General features: G+C 37.8%; 6 protein-coding genes across 7 annotated transcripts; 2 read left to right on the forward strand and 4 right to left on the reverse strand.

Moving 5' to 3' along the window:
• Window positions 1-698: 698 nt before the first annotated feature.
• Window positions 699-2,754, reverse strand: LOC149927354 (uncharacterized). The gene is made up of 3 exons (XM_090157844.1): window positions 2,227-2,754; window positions 1,735-2,175; window positions 699-1,655 (listed from the first exon to the last, which is right to left on the reverse strand). Exons 1-3 carry the CDS (start codon window positions 2,752-2,754, stop codon window positions 699-701), a joined length of 1,926 nt encoding a protein of 641 aa, XP_090013970.1.
• Window positions 2,755-8,952: 6,198 nt separating this feature from the next.
• LOC149927355 (Fanconi anemia core complex-associated protein 24-like) lies at window positions 8,953-10,934 on the forward strand. The gene is made up of 5 exons (XM_090158941.1): window positions 8,953-9,086; window positions 9,156-9,295; window positions 9,356-9,517; window positions 9,577-9,721; window positions 9,860-10,934. The coding sequence occupies exons 1-5, from the start codon at window positions 8,966-8,968 to the stop codon at window positions 9,958-9,960; spliced, it is 669 nt and encodes a 222-aa protein (XP_090015067.1). The 5' UTR covers window positions 8,953-8,965; the 3' UTR covers window positions 9,961-10,934.
• mRpL38 (mitochondrial ribosomal protein L38) lies at window positions 9,875-12,688 on the reverse strand. 2 transcript variants are annotated; one of them, XM_090158940.1, is made up of 8 exons: window positions 12,552-12,688; window positions 12,329-12,490; window positions 11,664-11,872; window positions 11,483-11,601; window positions 11,256-11,414; window positions 10,968-11,192; window positions 10,724-10,905; window positions 9,875-10,477 (listed from the first exon to the last, which is right to left on the reverse strand). In XM_090158940.1, the coding sequence occupies exons 1-8, from the start codon at window positions 12,682-12,684 to the stop codon at window positions 9,996-9,998; spliced, it is 1,671 nt and encodes a 556-aa protein (XP_090015066.1). In that variant the 5' UTR covers window positions 12,685-12,688; the 3' UTR covers window positions 9,875-9,995. The 2 variants fall into 2 exon arrangements, with proteins under 2 accessions (XP_090015066.1, XP_090015065.1); XM_090158939.1 differs by having other exon boundaries at window positions 9,875-10,480.
• Window positions 12,689-14,826: 2,138 nt separating this feature from the next.
• Window positions 14,827-19,994, reverse strand: Caper (RNA-binding protein 39-like protein Caper). The gene is made up of 13 exons (XM_090159320.1): window positions 19,851-19,994; window positions 19,042-19,098; window positions 17,194-17,249; window positions 16,944-17,129; window positions 16,748-16,873; window positions 16,567-16,684; window positions 16,411-16,503; window positions 16,150-16,347; window positions 16,024-16,089; window positions 15,754-15,958; window positions 15,556-15,694; window positions 15,305-15,492; window positions 14,827-15,236 (listed from the first exon to the last, which is right to left on the reverse strand). Exons 2-13 carry the CDS (start codon window positions 19,093-19,095, stop codon window positions 15,151-15,153), a joined length of 1,515 nt encoding a protein of 504 aa, XP_090015446.1. The 5' UTR covers window positions 19,096-19,098; window positions 19,851-19,994; the 3' UTR covers window positions 14,827-15,150.
• Window positions 19,995-20,166: 172 nt separating this feature from the next.
• Window positions 20,167-21,360, forward strand: mbf1 (multiprotein bridging factor 1). The gene is made up of 6 exons (XM_090159322.1): window positions 20,167-20,407; window positions 20,526-20,577; window positions 20,636-20,796; window positions 20,875-20,968; window positions 21,032-21,046; window positions 21,147-21,360. Exons 1-6 carry the CDS (start codon window positions 20,330-20,332, stop codon window positions 21,158-21,160), a joined length of 414 nt encoding a protein of 137 aa, XP_090015448.1. The 5' UTR covers window positions 20,167-20,329; the 3' UTR covers window positions 21,161-21,360.
• Window positions 21,361-21,402: 42 nt separating this feature from the next.
• On the reverse strand, window positions 21,403-22,639 carry Prosbeta6 (proteasome beta6 subunit). The gene is made up of 6 exons (XM_090159321.1): window positions 22,462-22,639; window positions 22,242-22,349; window positions 22,087-22,168; window positions 21,894-22,023; window positions 21,725-21,834; window positions 21,403-21,640 (listed from the first exon to the last, which is right to left on the reverse strand). The coding sequence occupies exons 1-6, from the start codon at window positions 22,548-22,550 to the stop codon at window positions 21,452-21,454; spliced, it is 708 nt and encodes a 235-aa protein (XP_090015447.1). The 5' UTR covers window positions 22,551-22,639; the 3' UTR covers window positions 21,403-21,451.
• Window positions 22,640-24,232: the final 1,593 nt, after the last annotated feature.

Here is a 24,232-nt window from a genome sequence, read left to right on the forward strand (position 1 = left end):
GCCGGGTCTCGGGTTCGAGCTCGTAATCTAAATTTCCCCGCCGATGTGAGGTCTCGAGCTCAGTAGATTTAAAACCTACGAACCGTCTCGGGCTCGGACTCACTGTAGTTATAAATATACCGGGAGTCTCGGGCTCACGCTCACTATATTTACAAATCTACGGGTGGTCTCGGGCTCGGGCTCGGACTCGCAACAATTACAATTCGACATGTGATCTCGGGCTCACTATAGTTACTAACAAATAAAATGGTGGCCACGAGCTCGGTCTCACTATGTTTTAAAACTACAAAAGGCTCAAGCTCGAGGTTTCGTCGCACAATTTTTTATCAAATAGCGTTTTCGAGCTCCGTTCCGGCATCACTGGCACCTAGGAGCAACAAACAGTAAGAGAACGCAGCTAGCCTTTAAACACGCTAACGCAGAGTTGTGTACACATTTCATTGGACGTGCCTTTACGAAGACAGTTGGAGGCGCGGGGGGGAGGGCAGAATAACGAGAATGGATATAAGTTGGTGTATATAGCAATGAGCCTTCACACCAAGCGCAACAGATTCAAATCAAAACAAATTGAATATTAACAATCACTAATAGCGAACAGTGCAATAAAATGAACACACAAACAAAAAATTTAAATGCGCGACAAATTGAATAACAAAACAAAAAAAAGAAACGAGATAATAATAGTCTGAAGAAAGTTATCAAGTCCGAACAGCGTTGCGAAGTATAGCGCAAGTGGCGGAAATAATGTCTGAAAATCCGGCGTGGACCGCTTTCAAAACACCCGTCAGAGAGACGGGAAGAGTCCTCTTATGGAGACTACTAAGAAGACCACGCCGTGATGCAACTTGGGATGGACAGGCGAAGAGTATGTGCTCCGCGGTATCTACCGCCCCGCACTTCGAGCAAGAATCTGAGCTACTCAAATTAAAACGGAAGAGAGTTGCTTTCGTGGGAAGGCGTCCGCAGCCGAGACGCGCCAAAAGAGTGTCATCCCGCCTGGGGAGCTGAAGCCGCATAATCTCGCGAGAGCCCGGATTAGGCTTCGCCTCCCTGAGCGCGTAGGCGGTGGCTCGGGTTTGCCAGGAATCCCACCAAGCACTGGTAACCACTTTACTACACGCAGATTTCAATTCGGAGAGCGTGGCCGGGAGGAAAAAGTCCACCTTAGAGGGGCGCGGAAGACTGGTGACGTCCGCGAGACCGTCCATCGTTTCATTGCCCACTACTCCGACGTGAGCCGGACACCATAAAAGAGTCACTGAGTAGGAGTACCCGTCGCAAAAGTCATGAATAGCGGTGATTACCGGATCATTTGAACGCGAATGTAACATCGTAAGCGCGCTTTTGGAGTCGGAGCAGAGCACTATTGAACTTGCAAGTTGAGCGGAAACATATGAAAGTGCCAATTGAATAGCCAACAGCTCTATCCTGTTGATGGGATGGCCGGGATCCACCAAAGACCAAGCACCGACCCCGAGAGAAGGAATGGCGAAGGCGGCACCCCTGACTCCCGAGTCCGGGGCGAGAGACCCGTCAGTGTAAATAACCGTCGCGTCTTTGGCGTGGATGTCGAGCGTCGCAAGGAACATCTGTCGCAGCGCGTCCGAGCTGAGGTCACCTTTGCGAGTAGTTAGCCAACGGGGGATGACCGTCACCTTGGGAGGTTCCCAAGGAGGAGTGGACGTGGGAATGAAAGAGCCAGGAGAGATTGTGTTCCCTAGCCAAGTTCCACACCCGGAGCAGAAAAGGAAGCTGATCCGGGGCGAAGCGATGTTCAATGACCTCCAGTTGAGCCAGGTTGTCCCGCAGAAGAGCGGGATAAAAGGCCGGGGTATCCGCTGCGCCACATGGAGCAAGTGTATGAAGGTCCAAAAGATTGCGACGAAAACTCAGCGGTGGAATTGTGGCCTCAGCTTCCATCAGGACAATGGGTGTAGACCGTGGCACACCAAGGATGACCCGTAGAGCAGCGTTTTGGACTTTGTCCAAAGAGGCGAGCAGAGGAGCGGCTGCGGACGCATAGAGGGGGCTGGAATAATCCAGCCTGGAGCGAATGAGGTGGGTGTACAAAAGCCTTAGCACGCCCCTACTGGCACCCCAACCGGTCGCTGAGACAGTACGCAGAAGATTGAGGCGCTTGAGAGAAGATGAGGCTAGAGCCTCGACGTGAGTCTTCTATGAGAGTATGTCGTCGAAAATACCACCAAGGTACCTATACGAGTGGACTTTGGTTAAGGGAGTGCCATTGAGACTGAGAGTGAGATCGCCTGGGATGTTAGTCGCTTTTGAGAAAAGCATAAACTGGCACTTGAGTCGCTGAAAGTTGAGACCCCAGCGTGCACCGTACTCCGCGATGTGATCAAGCGATTGCTGCATGGAGCCGTATAAGGCGCGAAGGGCTTGGCCACAGACCCAGGCCGCAATATCGTCGGCATGTTCCCCTTGGTAAACATGTCTCTCGCATAGTTGAGGGATCCCGTCCAACATTACAGTGAAGAAGATGGGGCTGATCGAGCTGCCCTGAGGAACGCCTCTCGTGACGAGGTAAGTGGCTGAGAGCGCACCATTGACCCTAACCTGATAGGTCCTATCCTTGAGGAAGTCTTCCACCCAACGAAGAAGATTGCCGGTAAGACCCCGGCGTTGAAGTTTGTAGAGCAGCGCCTGGTGGTGAACACTGCCAAAAGCGTCTTTCAGATTTAAGAAGACCGCAAGGCAGTGATTGTTCGTAGCGAGAGCACCTTGGGCTGCCATAGCAAGGCGGATCGCATTGTCAGTCGCTCGACGCCCACGTCTAAATCAAGATTGCTCTGCAGGCAGAACAGCGTTCTGGTCTAGGAACCAGACCAGTCTGCCTAGAACCAGCTTCTCATAAATTTTGCCGATATTAGGAAGCAGAGAGATAGCGCGGTAAGACGCGGCATCGGGGGAGGGCTTCCCCGGCTTCAGAATGGGGTGCAAGACAGCATGTTTCCAACGAGAAGGCATGATGCCCTCCACCCAAAGGCTGTTATAGAGCGTTAGGAGTGCCGTTCGGAAAGCCGGAGTCGAGTTCTTTATGATCAAGTTGGATCGAGACGTTGTCCTTCCCCGGGGAGGTGTTGCGAAGGCCGGAGAGGACCTCGTATAACTCCGCTTCCGAGAAAGGGAAATTGTATCTCGCCGGTGGCTTCTCCAAAAGTGGTTCAGGCTGGTATTTTTGTTCCGGGCCGAGCGTTGGCTGAGGATGGGTATCCGCTCTAACAGACTGCGCGAGGCACTCTGCGACTTGGGCTTGATCCGTTTCCACCTTGTCTTCTTTGTTCAACGTAATGAGCTTCCGTGGACGCGTCCGGTCTTGAACCACCGAACTTGAGACCAGACCTGAGTCAAAGGAGTGTGAGCATGTAGTTTATTGCAATAAGTTCTCCAACTATTACGCTTCGTCTCTCTAGTTATTTTTTTGAAAAGGGCTCTTTCACGTTTGTAAGCGCCCTGATCCAACGAATGACTCGAGCGTTGCGCCCTGCGTCGAGCCCGTTTGACAGTTTTGGCCTGCTCCGAGCATGCGGCATCCCACCAAGGAGGCTGGCTGGGGGCTGCGGGACTCGGGCTCAAATATTATGTTGAGCTCGAGCTCCAAGTAATGTGAATTATGAAATGGGTTCAAGCTCGAGCTCGAAATAATTTGGATTTTAACAGGGGCTCAAGCTCGGGCTCACTAGTTACAATATGCGTTCCACAATACCTCATCTCGGGCTCGGTTTTAAGTCTACTCTGGTTAGAAGAGAGCGATTTTCGTCTAAATAACCGACTTACTAGAGTAGCATTACGACGACCTTCTCAGTAAAATAATTCTAGCATATGAGCGCGCTGATCTCGAGTGTAAAGAGGCATACTGGACAACAATCGGTCATAGAGAAAGAAGGAAGGGGAGAGATGGTGAAGGGGAATTTCAATGTATTTCCCCTTTTAACGAAGTGGCTCTTCGCGTCATATGGCTACTATGGTTACCGACTAAATCTTGTACAATAACGCGCATCGTTGTGCGCAACTACGACACAGTCAAAAGAGAGCTTTCTCTGTTCGTTATTTTGTTTGCGTTTTTGGCAAAGGCTAAGGCTAAAGCCTACTAACGTTCGGTAGAATCGGTAATAAATTTAATATAGAACCTAAAATAAGTTCAGATGACGAATTAGATTTAACTTAAAAATTCCCTTTCTTGACTAGTGTTGCTATTGCAATTTTTATAGCAGCACTTTTTGTAGTAAACCATTTTAATTAAAAACTCACTACCTATAGGCACGTGGCAGAACCACAGTTGTCTCTTCACTGTGGGAAAGTTACAAATTCCCAAATATTATGACGTCACACAGTCTCATGCGCAACGGCGATGCGCGTTAGTGTACGAGCTTCTCTCTACCATGGCCAACTTCGCGCGCTCACTACGCTCGCACCAGGCGGCCTACCCAAAGAATTTCAAATCCATGTATTGGCGCGAAATAAAAGTTTGGTTTTTAGTGTCTTCGACGGCCGTCGGGAGCGCTACTTCCGGACCTTAAAGTCGGCTCCTTTTACGATATAAATAACATGGTTTTCTATGGCGCGAAACTTGACCATAATGAGTACATAGTACTGGAAATTATTTAAATATCAGAAAATTGTATTTATTTTATACTTAGGTTATAACTTAAAAGTTCAATTTCCATAAATAACCCCTCAAATACTTCATTACTTAGGTAATTTTTAAATAGTTTGTATGAATAGTTAAGCCTTGTTGGATTTTAGATTTGTTGTCTTTTAAAACAATTTTCGCGGCGGGAAATTCGAACACTTGATAATTACTTAATGCTGAATGATATTAGATTTATGTAAAAAGATATTTATTTCATTTTTCAAATATTATTTAAAGTTGTTACATATCAATAATTTTTGTATAAATTACCCAAAAATGCCTTAGAGTTGCGTTCCCTATGACCCATCTGTAAAAGGCAAAACACCTGGAGTTTCTTTCCACGAATTTCCTTCTGATGGCGTTGAGAGGCATGTGGCTAGAAAATACATCTCGGGATAATTTTAAAATAAATAACAGATCAGAATTGAGCGTTGTATGTAGTTTACATTTTTGTGAAACAGATTACCGTAAAGGTCTTAAATTACGAACGCTGGAAAAAACGGCAATACCTACGGTATTCCCACAGTTGTAGCCAACCTGGTCAGTGGCAGTCATATTGCTAGTAGGCCAATCAGGCAAACCCTTATGTTATTAGGCCTAACTCCCAAGGGCGCAGGTGGTGGCACCAGTGTGGGAGTTGGTATAAAAGGAGGTAGCAGAGAGAGAGATAGGGCTTTTAAGAGCATAGAGGCAGAGCTGTAGAGTCAGTGGTTAGTAGCAGTCAGAAACTAGTATGGGAGTGGTTAACTCCCAGCTAGCCTGCTAGTCAGTTGTAGTTATCCCCCAGTGGCTGCCAGGTTGCATTCTCTTCCCTTGGTGGGAATATCTAAGAAATATTAGTATCTTATTATAATAGGATAGTTATTGTATAGTTCGCTCTAAGGCCTCCGAAGGCACGTTACCCAACCTTCTAGAGTAGAGTGGCTATACAGTATCCAACTTATATGATACCAAATGCGTTGAGTACAGAGCCTGACACGCAACGAACCACTTTAAAATTGGCAAGTTTGGCTTACGTAGCTGGTTGTGGTACAGAAAATGGAGCAACCTGAATTTTGTAGCTTGTGTCTCCGACAGAGGAGGTATAAGTTACCCAAATAAGGATTTTGTAATGTTTCATTGAGGCAGCATTTCCTTATTTTCGAGAATCAGCAAGAATTAGCGAAAATATTGAATCTCCCGTGTTGCCGAAACTTACCAGGTGTCCAATTTTGCATTGCAATTTTAATGTCCCTCATGCCTCGATATCTGCCAAATTTTTCTGTGACAAAATAATACCACCCGTAGTTGATAACATAACTAGGACAATTTGATTTGAGAAAGTAAAGGAACTAGTTTACAAACCTCAATCGAGAAAACTTCTGAAAATGTAAAGGTCTTTCATTTTCATATTTTGATCACCATACACCAGTGATACTTCATTGTTTTCCAGGATTCTTTCATATCTACCATTCCTAATTACCAGTTTTCATTCATATCTACCAGTATTCATATTTACCAGTGTTCATTCATTTCTACCAGTATTCATATTTACCAGTGTTCATTCATTTCTACCAGTATTCATATTTACCAGTGTTCATTCATATCTACGAGTATTCATATAATCATATTTACCAGCGTTCATTCATATCTACGAGTATTCATATAATCATATTTACCAGCGTTCATTCATACTTTTTTACCAATGTTCATTCATGTTTTCGTTCATTATCACTATTATTCCAACTATATGTCTCTAAAATTTAATGAAAAAATGCAATTATTAACTTTTATGTCAAACAAATTATTTCATAAAAATATTAAACGTATTTGGCTATTTTTAAGAATAGCACCTTTAGTTTTTTTTTGGGTTTTGTTTATTTTTTTAGGTGTATTATTTGTCAAGGATTACCGAAATGCCAAAAGTTTTAAGCGCAATTTATTATTTAGAAAGATATGATAAATATAAAATTGTTACTTACCGCCAATATTTATCTCGGAAAATACATAATATTTCGACATTTTTGTACGTATTGGGTAAGGTAGGACTGATGAAGAATTAGATTTAACGGCAAGATAACTACTAAATTTAAAAAAAATTGCTAAGTGAAATGTGTTTTTTTACGGCGAATTCCATTCGCTAGATACTGGGTACGTTTTCACTGGATATGATGTCCGTATGTGGAGTTAATAGAAGGAGGGAAAACTCCTTCGTGTGGGATCTATTCATCTCTCAGTCGCTATCCCTTGTTTAATTCGCACCACAAGAGACTATACTAGGTACTGTCCTCTAGGTTGCGTTATAGATGGCACAGCTTGATTAGCAAGAATGGGGCTGGGGTGGCGCCGCGCGCCCCCAGCGCTCGAGCGAAGCGAGTGCGCGGCGCCGTAAGGCGCCAATACGAGTCCAGTTTCACTTTTAGTTAGGAACTGCGCCCAAAGAATAATTCCCATTTTTCACAATTTCTCATTTTATCCTTCATCAGTCCTACTTTACCCAAAAGCTTTGTATAATGCAGTACCATCAAAAAGCCCATTTTTTCAAGATTCCAATTTTTTTGCTTCTTTTTTTTCTTGTAAAAACATGTTCCCGCAAAATAATTTTAATTTTTTTAGATTCCTTGACCACTAATTAACAATTAGAAAAAAATTTAATAAAAAAAAATGCATTCGCCGTAAAAAAACCTTTCACTTAGCACTTTTTTTTTAAATTTAGTAGTATCTTGCCGTTAAATCTAATTCTTCATCAGTCCTACCTCACCCAATAAGTACAAAAATGTCGAAATATTATGTATTCTCCGAGATAAATATTGGCGGTAAGTAACAATTTTATATTTATCATATCTTTCTAAATAATAAATTGCGCTTAAAACTTTTGGCATTTCTGTAATCCTTGACAAATAATACACCTAAAACAATAAACAAAAACCAAAAAAAAACAAAAGGTGCTATTCTTAAAAATTCCCAAGTATTTTTTATGCTCATTACACTAAAATTTTAGTTGCATCACTTTAAATATCAGTTTAATTGTTTATCTACTTGAGATCAAATAGTTTAAAATCCAAACCAAAACATGTCCGTTTGTTTACATTCCATTCTAAACATGTGATTTTCACTTTTGGAAATAGTCGATCTCGGCGGGAAAAATGAATTAGAAAATTTTGAAAAGGGTTGTAAATCATGGAAAAAGGTTTATTTTACCTCTGACATCGACGAATATATCGAATAGTTTTCAATAAATTCCTTAAAGTAACGAAAAACCATAATCGTTCCATTCGATTCTATGCTAATAGTTAGGTCCGGAGGTGGCTCCAGCGCCTCCGCAGCGGCAAAGAACGAATTTCGCTATTTTTGATCTTTTGGGTAGGCCGCCTGGTGCGAGCGTAGTGAGCGCGCGAAGTTGGCCATGTCTCTACCGTCGAGTTTACGTCGCCCCCTTTCTAAATATCTCTCCCCTACCTTCTTTCTCTATGAATCGGCCAAGCTGAGATAATGTTTTAACTTTGAAATGTAAACGCTTTAAATACTACTCGGACAATTGATATTTCACGTTAAAAAACAACAAAAGAAAAATGAGCGTAATTTTTGGTCTACAAATCTTTGTTTGATGATCTTACTCGTAACCACGTCGAAATGGAAGACGCGGTCTTTGTCTAATTAGGTGTTGAACGTAATAATTTTCTTTAACAATAACTTTTTGCAGATCTGATTATTAACTACATAGCTGAAAGCATAAGTTCCCTAAAATAAATGTACATGTGTGTTGTGATTATGTACGATTGTTTACGTTAAAGGCTATTGCCTGCTAGTACAACTTGTTTTTTCCCCCGACCTCCAAAATTATTTTTACACTTTCGACTATGCCCTACAACTTTTCTATTGAAACATTTTGCGTGACACCTACCGGTGAAAAAATAAATTTTCCAAAACGGCACAAAATCGTTCGATTTTTCTAAAATTTAGTAACCAAAGCCTTCCATACCTAACAAATAAACCCTGAAAATTTCAGAACCCTAGCATAAATACATTTTGAGAAAAATGGCCTGATCGAGCAAATTAAGACACCCTGTATATCTTAAGGTTTTGACTGACTTAATATTTAAGCGGTTTTCTAAAAAAAAAACGCAAGTAAAATGAGAAAAATTCACACAAATGGCAAAAGTAATGCAGGGCAGTTTTCAAATCTAACTTAACTCTTCAAATCTTTACGTCTCTCTGCTCATTGGCCGAGGAAACGTAGCCAATCACGGACTTACCGACATCTATTGCAAGTTTGCAACTTTGAAAGTCTTTTCAGAAACATTTACATTTAAATTTGATAAGCATGTGATCATGGCAAATTCGAGCATTTTATTTAGTCAAACTCCCGTTAAAAAGGAAATAAATCACCCACCAGGACATATTGTGGTCAATCATATTTGGGAAAACTCAATTTTGGCAGTTATTTTAAAAAGTAAACTAATTTAGTAATTTTGCTTTCACATACAAATAAATGATCATATGAAATCTGTAATTTCTACAGGAAAAGTTGGTGTGATTTTCTCTGGGAATTTAGGAATTGTGGATTTTTATTGTACAAATCATTCATTTATAATCATTAGTGAGGCTGATTTAATTATGAAAGATTCATCATATAAGAGAAGATTGGCAAAATTTAGGAAAGTATGCTACCACTCAAATATGAGACACTTTCAGAAATGCTAAATGTGTATTAAATTTTAGGGGAATAATGATCAAAATATGATGGGAATTGTTTTGATAGAAAATACGGAGTGCACAAAATCAGCATATCACGAGGCCCAAAAATTTGCAGTGTTGCAGTTGGGTTTAAAGATGGTAATGGTGCAATCTCAAGATGATGCTGCAGAGTATTTAGCAAATACAGTAAAAATTTGGTTATATTTAGCAGTGTCAACTAAATTTAATGATACATTGTCTTAAAGGTTAATTATGTAACGCATGAAAAGCCAAATCCATTGAAGCACCGGCTTTTGGTTCCTTCAACAGATATGGTTACGTGGAAACTAGCATTGCTAATACCATCCATTGGGGAAATTAAAGTGCAAAGTCTTTTAAAAAAATATAAAAGTAATAGAAGATTATTTTTTGTTTAAACACAAACTTTTAATTTATTAGAAACTGCGATGCTTTGCTGTTCTAATAAATAAAAATTTTATCGTACAAAAGATAAAAGTGGAGTTTCACTTATTTCTAATTTAATTACAGGTATGAAAGAATTATCAAATGTCAATGAGACCGATCTAATTCCATTAGTCGGACAAACTAGTGCAGAAGCCATATATAAATTTTTTCATAAAACTGTATAAAAGAACACTGTTAATAATATTCTCTGTAAAAACCATTATTTATTGATCACTAGTGTTGCATCCCCGCAAAGTACAACAGTACCATCACATTTGGTGCATGTAAAACTACACTTAATCAATGATTTTCTATTTTCAATCACCGTAACCTTGGCTGTAACTGTCTCACCAATGTATAGAGGATTAGGGAATGACAGCGTTTGTTTGGCAACTATCGCTCCGGGTCCTGGTAGTTTAGTACCCATAACAGCGGAAACTAATCCATTTACAAGTGCTCCGTGTACAATTGGTTTCTTAAAATTAGATGTTTTACAAAAATCTTCATCGAAGTGGATAGGATTCGTGTCCTGAGTCAAATTACTATAAGTTTCTATGTCTTCAGTGGTGAATGTTTTAGAAATTTGGGCCTCCCGATCATAATCAGTTATGTAGAATCGTTTTTGATGTATTGTACCCGTAAAACCAATAGTAGTACAAGCCATACTGAATGCTGAAAACTTATAGCTGATATTCAAAAACCCTGCTGAGAATAAGATCACTCATTTTATGATAACTAAAACTTGAAAATGTATAAGATGTATAAGCAACTAAAAATGAGTGACCTTGAGCTCCAAGTATTTTTATTTTTTAAACCCAACATTTATTTGATATTGAAATAACTAGTCCTTTTTATTAATTACTGTATCAACTGATGTTTCCCAAACTTTGTCAAAATCAAATTCTGGCTCTTCGAAAGAACTATATGGCCTTAAATCACGATATTTACCAATACGATTTCGTTCCTTCCATAAATCAGCTTTTTGCCAAGATGCTAAGTTTTTAGGTGCCTTGTAAATATTTGGATATTTGGGTGGGGGTGGTTCTTCCTCAAAGGGATTGATCATGTTTAGTCTTTTCAGTAGAACCTCTTTTCTAATATCATGTATATCTCGATATTTATCTAAATACCTAAAATAAAAGATTTTTATAATTTTGTACGAATAAATATTTTGTTACGAGGTCTTTCTTACAAATTGAAGGGTTTCTTGTGAGGATATTTTATTTGTGGCTTAACAAATTGAGTTTCTTGAGCATATTCGAAAACTGGCATTTGCATTTGAAGTTCTTGATGAAAAAACTCCACCAGGGATTCCTCCCAAACTGACTGGAAAAATGCTAGACCAGCTGGGGTAATTAAATCCTGCCATTGGGAATAAAATTTATAGGTGTTGAACGTTCTGGATTCCAAGTTGTACCTGAGATAAAATAATTATCCTTTATAGTTATACTCTATTTCAAATAAATGAGATTGAATTTACTTATGAGAAGGTTTTTGAATATTTGAGTAATCAATTAATTTCTCTTGCTTATAGAGAGTAAAGATCATTCTCTGATAGCCGGCACCTTTAGCGGGTATTGGCTGAAGATACGGGAAGATTTCTTCTCCAGTTTTGATGTCATTTCCTTTAATATTGGCACTAGAATTCAAAAATAGGAATTAAAACGAGATTTAAATATATATATATATATATATAAAGCGTATTACATAAACCAATGTAGGTATTCTGCATTTGATTCAGAAAGGTGACCATCTGGATTTGACAAAACTAGAGTCCACAAATCATTAGGTTTTGAATTAAAGTCAACGAAAGGCACTGTTGAAGCCTGTTTGAATACAATTAAAAAATTTTCATTTCATGAAACAAAATATGGAGCAATTAATTTACTTCACTAGGCATAATTATGTTTCCTCTATGCACAGGAGTAACAGATTCTTCATCATACTCGTATAAAATATCCAACATGATTGTTGGAGTGAAAATACCATGATGAAATAAATCTTTAAACACACCATAATGTAGAGCAGCTTTTCTTATTATTTCTCCATCGCCTGATTTTTTAAGCTCCTCGCTGACTTTACCTAAGTCTACTCTTACTGTAAAAGAAGTACACAATTTTCAAAAACCTGAAAAACCATAATCTAGAGCTTTTAGCGTTTTCCATTTGATTGCTCGAGATTCGCTCCGAATCTGACGTCATAGATCTCGCCTATGCCGACTAGAGTAAAACCGCAAATGGAACATTCCATTAACATATTCCCCCGCTTTGTTGTTTTTAGTCTGCTAGTAATGTGAATTTTAGGGTCTTGGTCTGCCATTTTGCCAAAAAATCTAAATGGAACACGAAAAAATTTGCTCCGATCTCTATCTGTTGATCTGTCAACATAGGCAGATCGGTTTTGGGTGATCTTGGAGCCGCCGTGAGCAGGAAATGGAACATGCTAAACTTGATCAGAGTAGATCCGAGCAGGCAATTGGAACATAAAATTTTGATCAGATTGATCTAGAGCGCTAGAGAGCAGTTAAATGGAAAACGCTATTAGAAATCTTACGTTTTCTAGTTTTAGCTGCTTCAAAAAGGGTCTGATTGTTCTTTATATCTTTCCTTATTTTACTTCTTTCTTTCTCTAATAGCTTTTTAGACGGTTTAATAACGGGAAATCCAATTTCGACTTGCGCCTCAATTTCTTTATCTTTTCCATTAAGTTCTAGTTCTATGTAGAATATATAGTAATCTTTAGTTAAGAAGTAATAATTTTATTTATTTTTATTTACCGGCTAATCGTTGTTCCAGACTCTTCAAAGGCCCAGTGGTCGTTCTTACGGTGCGTAAATTTCTAGAAATAATTAAAGTTTTATTTAGTTTGTTTAAATTCGAAATGCATGACAAGGTTTTCGAAGCCATCATTGAAATTTCATAATTTAAAGCAGACGAATAGCAAACATGCAAAGCGCTGCCAGAAAATAATAAGTCAGTGCTGCGTTCAGTAACTCTAATAAAAAACGCAACTTAGTAAAATAGATAAAATTAGCGAATAAGCAGATTAGTCCCTTATGAAAAGGGATAATAAAGCTAAACCCTAAACAAATTTGAAGAAATTTTAACTTAGTAAAATATATAAGAGTCCGTGCAAGACGTCTGAATACAACAAATAATTCGATCGAATAACAAAAATAATATTCGATTCCGAAAGGAATACATCTTGAAAATGTTCGAGAATATTCGATTTTACTGGTCGAATACTTGAAAAGTAGTTTGCCAAACTGGTCGAATAACCGGGGGTTTTCTTGATTGTTGAGCTTCAAGATCCTCAAAAGAGAATGCGATGGATGGTAACGCTGCCGCATGGTGTGGTGCGGTTCAGTCAGCTATTATTTCCCTTATTGACGTGTTTATGGAATTTCGTAATACAAAAGGGTAAAGCTAATGCTAAAACTAAATACCTCAAATTATTTGGTATTCCAAATATTAATTGGTATTTGATTAGTTAACTAGCCCTGTTTTCTCTTTCAAACATAGTCGGCTAAACTATTCAACGTTTTGAATATTCGATTTAATTAGTATTTGATGTGGCTAGAAGACAATCATTTGATAGTTTATTCGATAACCGCTACTATTTTTTCAAAACGGCGATTACAATTTCAGAAATTATATTCGTGATGTCAAACTGTTTTATTCCCAGTGAAGTCAGTTTCCAATGAGTATCATTCTGATCAAGGATTCTATATTTTTAGAAATATAAAAAATATAGAATCCTTGTTCTGAGGGGCAAAAGGATTATGGCAAATTGGTAAAACGCCTTGAAGGCTTGAATCATGACGTAGATAGCGGAAGTGCCGAAATCCCATACGGTAACTTTTTCCCTCTGGATTCTCTGCGGATGAGTTTTTTTTAAGTTACTGAATGCGGGGTATTTTCCGTAGAGAGTGGTCTACGCCCTATCGATTTCCATATAAATTGAAATTATAATTACACTTTCAACATATATTTATTTTTTATAATGGTAATAATTAATTACACGCAAAATAATTTCCAATATAAAGGTAAAATAATAAAATCATGGGTAAAAACAAGAGATTATGAGTCTGAGATAGCCGAAAGACGTGGCAAACCGAAACAAGAACTTTAGGCGAAAGATTGATTCAGTCTTTTCAAGCAAAGAGCGATTCTCCAGCTAACATCTTTCTTGTGCAGATTAAAGGCAACTGGGTTAACTTTAATAATAATTGCGTTAACCCTGAACAACCTTCGCAACACGCTTCCAATGGGCATAATAGAACATAAAATCCTAACAAAAGCAAAAGTTCCAATTAAAGATCTCGCGTTTGGCTGACCTGCCAAATATAATTCCAATAAAAAAATTACCTGCAATGAAGAATGCTACCGGATAGGCGATAAAAATAACAACGAGAATCCAAAAAATTCCCCAAATACACTTACACATGATAAAGCCGCTTGTATTAACTTTTTGAAAATGTAAATACAAAAATATATCACCAAAAACTGGTCTAAAATTAAGCGCAACAAGTTACAGATACGCTTCAGCGAATTTTAAACTCTCTAGGCGTTGCCTCAAGAGCAAAATAAAAGTTGGAAAATTTTATTGGCCCCATTCAACCTCACGAGTTCCAAGCTCCGTTTACGCCCACACCGGTTTAGGAATTTTTTACAGAAAATACCCTATCCTCTCACTCGATATTGCCCCCTCAAAATTAGACAAATACGCAGGATGGAATAATTAAACGAAACTTTTTGAAGATTCATCGCGGAAGCGCATGCTCAATAAACAAAAGTTTCTATATTTAGATTTGTACCCCTTGCTGACACAACGTAGAGCCAGGAGGGGGCCAAGGCATTCTTTAACCACACACAAGCGCTTTAGGTATTAGAATCGTCAGTGTTTTTACAAAACTTGCTTTTCCATATTGGCAGTGCAAGGGTTTTCCTTCAGAAATTGGCTTAGTAATAAATAAGTTGCAAATTTTTATTCTCATGTGAATTTTTAATTTTCAAAAACACAAGAACAAACATTATTTACAATTTTACCTCAGGAATACCCATTTTCATTGTTCGCAAGGTTTCTTTAAAATATACAAAAAATAATGATTATGGAAAACGGTTCAAATTTACAGGAGCAAAAAAGACGCTATCTTTATTATCTTTTATAGATGACTTTTTATCAATCCCCTATTTTCAGTCACATACTCTTTAAAAATATATATATTCCTGACAATTACCAATACCGTCAAATATTATTGAAGGGAGATGTGATTTTGAGCGCTTATCATTCGTATGATGATTATTAACCTACTTTAATGTTAACTACCCAAAAGTGTAACGCTCAGATGATTATGTTCAGCTCAAGATAAAGCCTTACAAAGAAGTTAAGGCTGTTGCAGCATCAGGGAATAAACTGTGATAGTTTATGACTGGGACATAGGCAGCTGTAATTACGCGGCCTGCAAAGTATTTAAATTATTAATCATCCATACTAATTTCCTTCTTCTCAAATGAAGTTTAAACTCACCAGCAAACCATCTGCCGTGTAAAGCATTGACAGAAGCCACAGCAGCAGCTATTGTTGGACATTTTACATACACATTTCCTTGCGGAGAAGATTTATCGACAAAGGCGTGCAAGGCTCCTCCGTGTTTGCGACATTCTTCAATAACGTCATTACGAATCTCTTCATCCCAGATGGGATTTGTGTCTTTCCTGCTCAAAAATAAACGATAATTAATACTAAAATTAATACCGCTATTCTAAACGTTGACTTACATTGCAGTGTCAAACATGTTAGCAAGCATGAAGCATTGGGTGGCTATTGGCGGCGCTGCTGCATTGATGGAACCAGGCAGACCACCTGGTGTCATTTGTAAAGCAGTAACTGCGGCTTGTGGAAGTTGAAAACCCGTTCCTAAGAAAAGCAAAATAATTATTAAATTTCATTATAGTGTTTAGACCAGGTTTTAGTACCTTCAGCGAGCTTGGCCATTAATTGAAGTCTACCAGTGGCTCCTAAATCAATTCCGGTACGATCTAACTCGTCACTATCTAAGAAAGAAGGACCTTGCATAAGTTCAGCCCTTTCAGTCACGTGACCAACCTTCATTGGTCGTCCAGCCAATTCAAATCCATTTAACTGTTCTAAAGCTTTTTTGGCATCTTCAGCATCGTGGAACTACCAAAATAAAAAATTAATGTAAAATATTGCTAATTGAATTTAGCTGCCAAAAGTGAGCTTACAGTGATGAAGCCATATCCCTTGGAGCGGCCAGTTTCCAAGTCTCTGGTTAATTCTATGTGATCAATCTAATGGGAAAGAAATAACTTAATAAAGAATTACGACCTTGAATTTAAAGACAAACAAACTTTTCCAAATGGTTCAAAAATTCCTCTAAGCATCTCTTCGGTGATGTTAAAATGTAATGAGCCAACGTAAAGCCTCATGGGTCCTATCATGCCTTTGGTGATGACACTAACTGTGGCAGCGGCTCTGTTCTTCTCCGCTTGCGTTGGTTGTACAATTATGGGTACACCCAAAAGTTTTTGATTATTCAGTCCTAAGGCCTGTATAAAAAAAATTGTATGAAGACTTGAAAAAGGGACAAAATGCATTTGAAGATAACTTACCAAAGCTACAGATTCTACAGCGCCAAACTCAATGTAGGCAATACCCTTAGAACGTCTTGTTTTGTTGTCCATGATTAGACGCACATCTTTCACCTATAAATAGCAGATATTTATATAGAAAGCCAAAATAAAAATTATACATTTAAAAAAAATTACTTTTCCAACAGAGGAGAAAAATTCTTCTAGATCTCTGGAACGAACTCTCTGTGATAATTGCATACAAAAGATAGTTCTAGCATCTCGTTCTTCTGGGGAAAGATCTTCGGGTCTAGCTCTGAAGTAAGTAAGCTGTAAGAAATAGGCCCCAGCAGAAAATAGTAAGTGAAGACGTACTAACCTGACTGGGCTTTTTGAAAAAGACCTCCTTCTCAAGTCTCTCTTGGGAGGAAAAGACAGTGGTGGTGGTGGTGAACGGCTTTTTCTCTCGTGACTTCTGGATATTCTTTCTCGACTACGGTGGTGACTGAAATTATAATGATAGAAATTAATTTATTTACAATTCATCTTTTAGACTAAGAAGCGAATGGATATACCTTGATGATCCGTGATGCCTATGACGACTGGAGTGCGCTTTATCATGACCTCGGCTACGACTTCTCCTCCTTTCATGACCGCGGCTTCTGCTTCTTCTTCTTTCGCGGCTACGGCTTCTCCTGTCTCGACTGCGGCTCCTGCTCTTACTTTTCCTTTTTTTCTTGCTGCTTCCAGAACCACTTCCTCTGCAATAAAATAGCCAACCGTTAGTGTCCACATCCCCAGAAAAAAAGGTTTGGAGTAAATTACCTTCTGTTCTCTTTGTCAGCATTGGCTCCTTCCTGGCTTCTGTTGGAAACTTCATCCTATCATAGTTGAAAAACAGGATAATGATGTATACGTCCACACACCAGTACGTCATCATTTTTAGGACGGCATTTAGGTGTTTAGGTTTTTAATTTTTTTTTAAGGTTCCAAGGATGAAGGAAAATTGGAAAATGCAGGGAAAATATGGGGGAAAAACCAAAAAGAGGAAAAAACAAAAACTAAATGTTAATTAAGAACATACTTTTTTCAGAAACCAAATTTAGAACGCGAAACATTGTTTTTTTGTTAATAAAATGCATCCGGATTTCTTTGCTGCAAAGCAAGGACTTTTTTGTTTGGTTAATGCGCTCATCCATTTATTTTAGAGCTGTACAAGGATAATTGTGACTCTGCAAAAGGGGCAAAAAGGGCAGATAGAGTACGGCAGTTGCTTCAGTTTGTTTTTTCACAGACAATTTCAGGGCATTTGCCAATTATGATAAGTTACCATTAATTTCACCCCCAAAAATTAATTTACTTAAAACTGTTCCTTGAAATTGTCTATGACCCAGTCACCATTCTCAACATGTTTTTAGCACTTATTCTACTTGGAAGTACTACCCTTTAGTCAGCTGCAACAAATCAAAATGACTGCGTCACGTTTGAGCCTTTGCGTTGCTTTAAATATATACTGGTACACTAGGAGTAGAAATTAGCTTGTACTAATCTATCATAAAGCCTATGGGTTTAAAACCACTTTGTGCAATTTAAATTATCAGAGTCTCCAGGAATATTGTGGAAAAATTTTGAAACTGATAATCAAGTAATACCAAATAATTTTTGGAAAAAAAAAAAGAATCAGCCAATATATACACTGGTAACTCTGATTTTTAAACAAATTGGCTGAAAATTAGGACAATACTAAAAACACCTTGGCTCTGAGGGAGTCAAAACCCGAAAGTATAAATTTTCCCAGAATGATTTTTTCCTCCAAACACCTGCGCGCAATAAAATACAACGTTAAACCCTGAAGTCTTTGTTGGGAAAATGACTAGAAATTATGAAAGTAAAGGTTTGAAAATATCCCCAAAACCTCTTCACACTCTGCTTCCAAGCCTTAGACGTCACACGTAGATATAACTGTACACACAGACGGTGGTGGGCCACCAGCCATTTCCGAGCAAGCCTGACAAGAGATACGGGATACCATTTCAGAGAGAGCATATTTCGGGTTCCCCAAAATACGTGGTCTTTCAATTTAAGCCTAATCAATTAAGAGATAGCCTTCCAAAAATCAAGTTTAAAGCTTGCAGAACTTTCTAATTACCAAATTAGAAGTATTTTGCAAAATCCCGAATTATAAAACAATTTGTAAAATACAATTTTTTTTTCCTTTAACACCAGTTCCACAACCTTTAAGCAATTTTCTGGATATGCTTTCGCCCCCCATTTACTTTCCTTCATAAACTTAACTACCATGAATGTAAAAAAAAAAATCTCATACGACAATAAAGTTAGCCTATTAAAAACACATTCGAGCGTTTGATGACAATTACCAGCTTCAGGTTAAAACCAAGTGTAGAAACCCGACTATTAAATCTAGACTATTTACACTAAAGTCATTGTAATGTGTTTCCCCAAACTACTACCTTTGCACAGAGTTCCAATTGGTACAGAAAGGAGAGGGTCACGTCTATGTAGAGTCTACAAGACAAAGTAGGAGTTACGTGAGTCTATGATACGGCCTTATTTTTTACTTTAACAAGAGATGCAGCTCTCACATATTTCAACTTTCCAATACATAATCAACGATAAAAATGCATTAGTAAAATAGGAAAAATAATACGTTACCCCTTTCTGGAATGGGGCCTCCAAGAGTGCCTCTACGTCAAAGTCATCTGCCATTGCCTGAAAAACATTAAGCTTAATATTATTTCCAAAAACCTCAAGTTTCCAAAGAATAATAGCAAGATTGGTCTGGAGTTCCAAAATTTTGGTTTACTTTGGCTTCATTTATCACAGAACTACTACTTTATTATAACAGATTACCAAGTAGACTAAGATATGTGTTTCACGAGGACATGTATATTTCTTAGTTCAAGTTCCTATCTTCATGGGCAAATGAAAGAAACTTTGTTTATAGTATAACATGTTTGGGATGCCGACTGACACAAAGATAACAAGGCTAACAAAAAATATTGCTACCAGGGTAAAGAAACCCCAGTTACAACAAAGGGAAAACAAAAATATAACTTTTCATTTGGCAATAGTTTTGAGAAGTCAAGACTGACAAATATTATAATATGGGCCAGAAAAAGATTTAACACTGTTGTGTTATGAGAATAAGGTACATGAAATCAGTCTAAGGTCGGGAAGGATGTACGAGACCGCCAGTGTAACAACTATAACTTTCGTTCGATATTATAGTTTCCGAAGGTTAAGGCAAATCCCTAACATGTCTACCAATTAATGATTTAAGGCGTTTCATTTACGCTATGAAGATGCATTATACGCAAACGGGAAGATTTTTAGGCTTAAGGAGAGAAAAACGCGGCCATATTTTCTGCAATTTAGAATATGAAAGCAGCTCTTATTTTTCTAATTAAAAAATGTATACTTATAAAAATAAAATATACCAAATATTCAAATAAAATACTTACGATATATATGGTATTAAAGTAAGATTCTTGAAAATAACGAAATATTTAGTAGGATTTTAAGAATTTAACAACTCGGAAAAGACCACTGCATAGGCTACTCAGCTTTGTTTTTTTTTCTTGTGGAAACTCTACGGGGTTTTAAAACTTATGCCAAGACCGTTGTTAGTCCATTAGATAGTAAAATTTGTCCATCGTAAATTTTACGACCAATGAAAACCCAGGGAATGTGTAAAACGGGCCTAATTTATTTTTTACATAGGGGAGATTTTGTCTTCAAAGCGTTGTCAAACAATGCAATTTTGGACATTAGGGACACCCAGAGTGTCCAGTCCCCTGACACAAAAGTCAACACTTTAGTGTTTGTAACTAAAACAACGTTTCGTCTCTGAATTAAAGCCAAACAACTCTTCCGTTTAAATATAAACCTTAAAAAGATAAATTAGCATTAGCTAGTTTTGAAAACTTTAATCAAGACAGAAATGGCTGAAACTGATTGGGATACTGTTACCTACCTCAGGAAAAAACCACCGAAGGCTAGTCAGCTTAGATCTCAACAGGTAAAAATTATAACGCAACCTTATCCCGTTATTTCATTCTTGAATAAATCCTTATTAGAATTTTCCTTGGAGTACTAAATTAAATAGGCAGATTAAATTTCAATTGTTCATATTACAGGCCATTAATGCTGCTCAGCGACAAGGACTTGAAATTGAAACTACCAAGAAATGTATATTAATGATTGTTGTTAGGCCTAAGCCTTTCTAGAATGTATACTTTTTTTATAGTTAATGCAGCTACTAATAAGAAAGCTGTGACGACTCTCAACACTGCTAAACTTGATCGTGAAACAGAAGAACTTCATCACGAAAGGGTGTCCTTAGATCTTAGCAAACTTATACAACAAGCGAGACAAGCAAAAGGAATCACCCAAAAGGAATTGGCTACTGTAAACGCCACACTGTTCATTTATGTTTAAATTCTAAATGTACCTTAGAAATTGTTTTAACCATTTTATTTCGTTTAGAAAATCAACGAGAAGCCGCAAGTTGTAAATGATTATGAAGCTGGTCGCGCTATTCCAAACCAACAAGTTATAAGCAAAATTGAAAGAGCTCTGGGTAAGATAAAAACTTCATGCTACCCTTAATCAATCTAACTTTCATCCCTTTTTTTTTCCACAGGTGCAAAACTCCGTGGTAAGGAAAAGAGAGGCCATTGACACCTGAAGACAACCCAAACTTCAGGTGTCATGGTGACTGGGAAATTTCAGAGTTGTTAACCTTTTTATTTTTGCAGGAAGAAATGCTTGATTACTTTGATGCTTTCGGTGTTTGCAAAATGGCTCCGAAAATTTTGCACTCTTTATTACATTTTCAGTTGGATGTGGTTTTTTTAATTTTTTCCAAAATATTAACTTGGTGAAAATCTTTTTTGTATAAAAAATTCTAATAGAGAACTGTATTCGCATATAACTACTATTAAAAATCTTTTGAGTTAATTTTTTTGATAAGTTTTGGTTCATGTTCATTTTAATTAAAAAATAAAACAAACAAAAAGTTTGAATAATTTTATATGAAAGTAACATTTCAAACAAACTGTTATTAGTCTTGACGAAGGGGATGTGTTTCTGCCTTAACACCGTCTTTAGTAATGATATTGATAATCACACTGTCTCCTGTATGAATATCTCGCTCAGCAGCTGATATAAAGGAGTCTTTGATGACAGCCACTGCTCTTTCAAGAGTAAGTGGTTTGGTTTTATCAACATTTTCCATGTTCTTGAAGCCAATCTGTGAAACCATTAAAGCTGAGCATTATTTATTTTCCTTTAAGCCAGTTGAACTTTTTAATTTTGTGAGTTAAAAATTATGAACCTGGTTGTCTAAAATTGACTGTATAAGACTGCCTGAAGCTCCACGAGCGCAGAAATTTGAGTACTTGTCACAATGACCAATTGGATCATAGGAATAAACAAGGCCTTTTCCTGGAAATTGTAATCCATTTAGATCAGATATAAATAAAATCTTCATATATATTCTGCACCTTCTTTGTCTAAACCAGCAAGAACAGTGGAAACGTAGTAAGGGAACATTCTTTTATAATAGAGCATTGTAGATAGCAGCTGAGCAGTAGCTGGTGTGCTCATAGGTTTGTTATGTTCATGTTGATAGATCTAGAAACAAGGTTACATAATTATCATCACAAGTGGCATACTCAAACGATATAATGTAACTACCTTTAGTCTTGCTTCAATAACACGAGTCAGTGTCAAAACATCGCACCAACAGCCACTTATTCCAGCAACGGAGGTATTAGACCTAGAAAAAATGTTACCTTGTTAAAGCTCTGGTACAGACTAATAATCAGGCTTGTCCAGACAATGGAACTCACAATTTGAAGAGTTTTGATTGATCTCTAGTTAGAATTGAATAATACTCAGATAAACGAGTATCAGAAGCAATAACTGCAAAGTCTTCTCCACATATTGCCACAATGGTACTGAAAAATAAAGAAGGTAATTTTAAGTTGAAAGGTAGAAAGAAACTTATGACTAACAAAGGCTTAGCGTCAATGACTTAGCACTAATACAAATTATAATTAGAAAATTTACCCTCCATTATCCGTGTACGGGCTAAAGCGATGGTGTTGTTTTGTTCCACTGTAACTATAACTCATCGTAGTACTATTATTTTCATTCATTTTTAAATATTAACAAATTGGACAAAATATTTAGGACCAATAAATACGATGATGATATTTTCAATTTTAAAACCAAAAGCAGACGAAAAACTAAGGTTACTAGAGACGAAAAACTAGTTATTTCTGAATATGGACGCCAGAACAGTGCTTCCACATGTAGGCAATTTTCCAGATTTGCAAATAGTGGTATTTTTGACGGGGGTCCTTGGGACCATAGAAATCCCATAGGGTAGAATGCTGCCGCGTAACTGGAAAATAGCCAAACAGCCGTGGCAGACGATCACCGAATACCGACAAATCAGAAGAACTCAAAGAGTGACTACGGCCGGTAACGTACGACATCTAGTTTGTGTAGTCAACAATAAAAAATTACTATATACATTACGTCACTGTAGTACCAGCAACTGATTGGCCGATGCCTTTTTTATTTTTTATTTTAAAATCAAATTTTTAAATATGGCGGGTGATCGCGGATCATATTTTCTAAAATATAGTATTTGTATATTCATGTACTCCTAGATTTTTTTATTATTAAAGTAAACCGATAGGTTTAGTGTTTATTCTTACCTCTCCAGAATGTCCGCTGACCAACTCTAACGTCGCGTCGGATGGTCAAGCGTCTCACGGCAATAAACTCGGTGATCCATAAGTCGGGTGGGGCGTACTCCGAGCTCAGCGCTTCGGTCTCGCCTTGGAAGCGTCCCCCGCGAGGATCTCGTTCTGGTGGCTCTTATGTCCTCCCTTTCATGAGGACGTCAGTCCGGAGAAACTCATTTGTGCCATCTTCAGTAAAGGACTGGAACTCGCTACCAGATCACTTAAAGTGTATCCCGCTTCGGCCAAAATTCTCCAAAGAACTAAAACTGTATTTAGGCTTAGATTACTAAACCTATTGCTGTTACTATTATCCTGTATTTTCTTTCTGTAAATACTCTACTTCTGGCGTGATGGGCTTCGCCTTTTGCCAGCTCAATAAACTTTAGAACTTTAGAACCCTCGACTCCTGCCTTCCACTCCATCCCCGTTTAGCTGTTTATCCCGTACCATATCGTGTAGCATTGCGCTATATTCGATCGCTAAGACCCGATTTTACACTTCAAATTTGCAAAAACATCGCATTTCGACACTTTTGTATACAGTACGGTCTAGAGAACAAACTACTTATCGTAGGTGAAATCGGAAAACACCATTCGATTTCTGACATTTCAATCCTCAGACTTTGCTATATTTCAAGTCAATTCCAGTTAATTTTAGTTAGTAAATCATCGAATACAAATTCAGTTAGTAATTTATCAGCTCTAAAAACTACCGGCTAGAGATAGAGCGAGCTTTTCGGGACGGGAGAAAGGGGAAGACGCGGGGGTGGAATACTTGTCTAAGAGGGAAAAAGGGCCGTGATTGGCCCTTTCGCTTTTAGCACGCCAGTCGCAGAGTTGCCATAAGTGATTATTTAGTTTTTAAATCTGATAGTGCAACGTTCAAGGTATTTATAATTATATTTATTTTCCAAAAATTACTTTGGTATGTTAAGCCTTGGTACAATTATTACATAATTAAAAAGGTTTCAGTAAAATTGCAAATAAATAAAATAGGAGTCGAGATGGAATTTTTTTTTGGTGATACCAAGAATGTATTTATTTATACTCAGGGAGAATGAATATGTCGAGATTATTTTTAGAGTT

The sequence above is a fragment of the Leiobunum rupestre genome, chromosome 9 (genome assembly GCF_980474605.1).
Source record: "Leiobunum rupestre chromosome 9, qqLeiRupe1.1.hap1, whole genome shotgun sequence".
Taxonomy (NCBI): Eukaryota; Metazoa; Arthropoda; class Arachnida; order Opiliones; family Sclerosomatidae; genus Leiobunum; species Leiobunum rupestre.

Coding starts and splice junctions, on each gene's coding strand:
- Caper (XM_090159320.1), bottom strand. CDS start 19,095: ATGGCAGATGACTTTGACGTAGAGGCACTCTTGGAGGCCCCATTCCAG. Junction 17,250..19,041: donor AGGCCCCATTCCAGAAAGGG/GTAACGTATTAT, acceptor CAACTATGATAG/GATGAAGTTTCCAACAGAAG. Junction 16,874..16,943: donor AGGCATCACGGATCATCAAG/GTATATCCATTC, acceptor TTATAATTTCAG/TCACCACCGTAGTCGAGAAA.
- LOC149927355 (XM_090158941.1), top strand. CDS start 8,966: ATGGCAAATTCGAGCATTTTATTTAGTCAAACTCCCGTTAAAAAGGAA. Junction 9,296..9,355: donor GATTGGCAAAATTTAGGAAA/GTATGCTACCAC, acceptor ATTAAATTTTAG/GGGAATAATGATCAAAATAT. Junction 9,518..9,576: donor CAGAGTATTTAGCAAATACA/GTAAAAATTTGG, acceptor ATTGTCTTAAAG/GTTAATTATGTAACGCATGA.
- mbf1 (XM_090159322.1), top strand. CDS start 20,330: ATGGCTGAAACTGATTGGGATACTGTTACCTACCTCAGGAAAAAACCA. Junction 20,408..20,525: donor GTCAGCTTAGATCTCAACAG/GTAAAAATTATA, acceptor TTCATATTACAG/GCCATTAATGCTGCTCAGCG. Junction 20,578..20,635: donor AATTGAAACTACCAAGAAAT/GTATATTAATGA, acceptor CTTTTTTTATAG/TTAATGCAGCTACTAATAAG.
- Prosbeta6 (XM_090159321.1), bottom strand. CDS start 22,550: ATGAATGAAAATAATAGTACTACGATGAGTTATAGTTACAGTGGAACA. Junction 22,169..22,241: donor CAATCAAAACTCTTCAAATT/GTGAGTTCCATT, acceptor CATTTTTTCTAG/GTCTAATACCTCCGTTGCTG. Junction 22,024..22,086: donor TTATTGAAGCAAGACTAAAG/GTAGTTACATTA, acceptor CCTTGTTTCTAG/ATCTATCAACATGAACATAA.
- mRpL38 (XM_090158939.1), bottom strand. CDS start 12,684: ATGATGGCTTCGAAAACCTTGTCATGCATTTCGAATTTAAACAAACTA. Junction 11,602..11,663: donor ACATAATTATGCCTAGTGAA/GTAAATTAATTG, acceptor GTATTCAAACAG/GCTTCAACAGTGCCTTTCGT. Junction 11,415..11,482: donor GAATACCTACATTGGTTTAT/GTAATACGCTTT, acceptor TTTGAATTCTAG/TGCCAATATTAAAGGAAATG.
- LOC149927354 (XM_090157844.1), bottom strand. CDS start 2,754: ATGGCAGCCCAAGGTGCTCTCGCTACGAACAATCACTGCCTTGCGGTC. Junction 2,176..2,226: donor ATGGCACTCCCTTAACCAAA/GTCCACTCGTAT, acceptor ATACTCTCATAG/AAGACTCACGTCGAGGCTCT. Junction 1,656..1,734: donor AGCTTCCTTTTCTGCTCCGG/GTGTGGAACTTG, acceptor GAACCTCCCAAG/GTGACGGTCATCCCCCGTTG.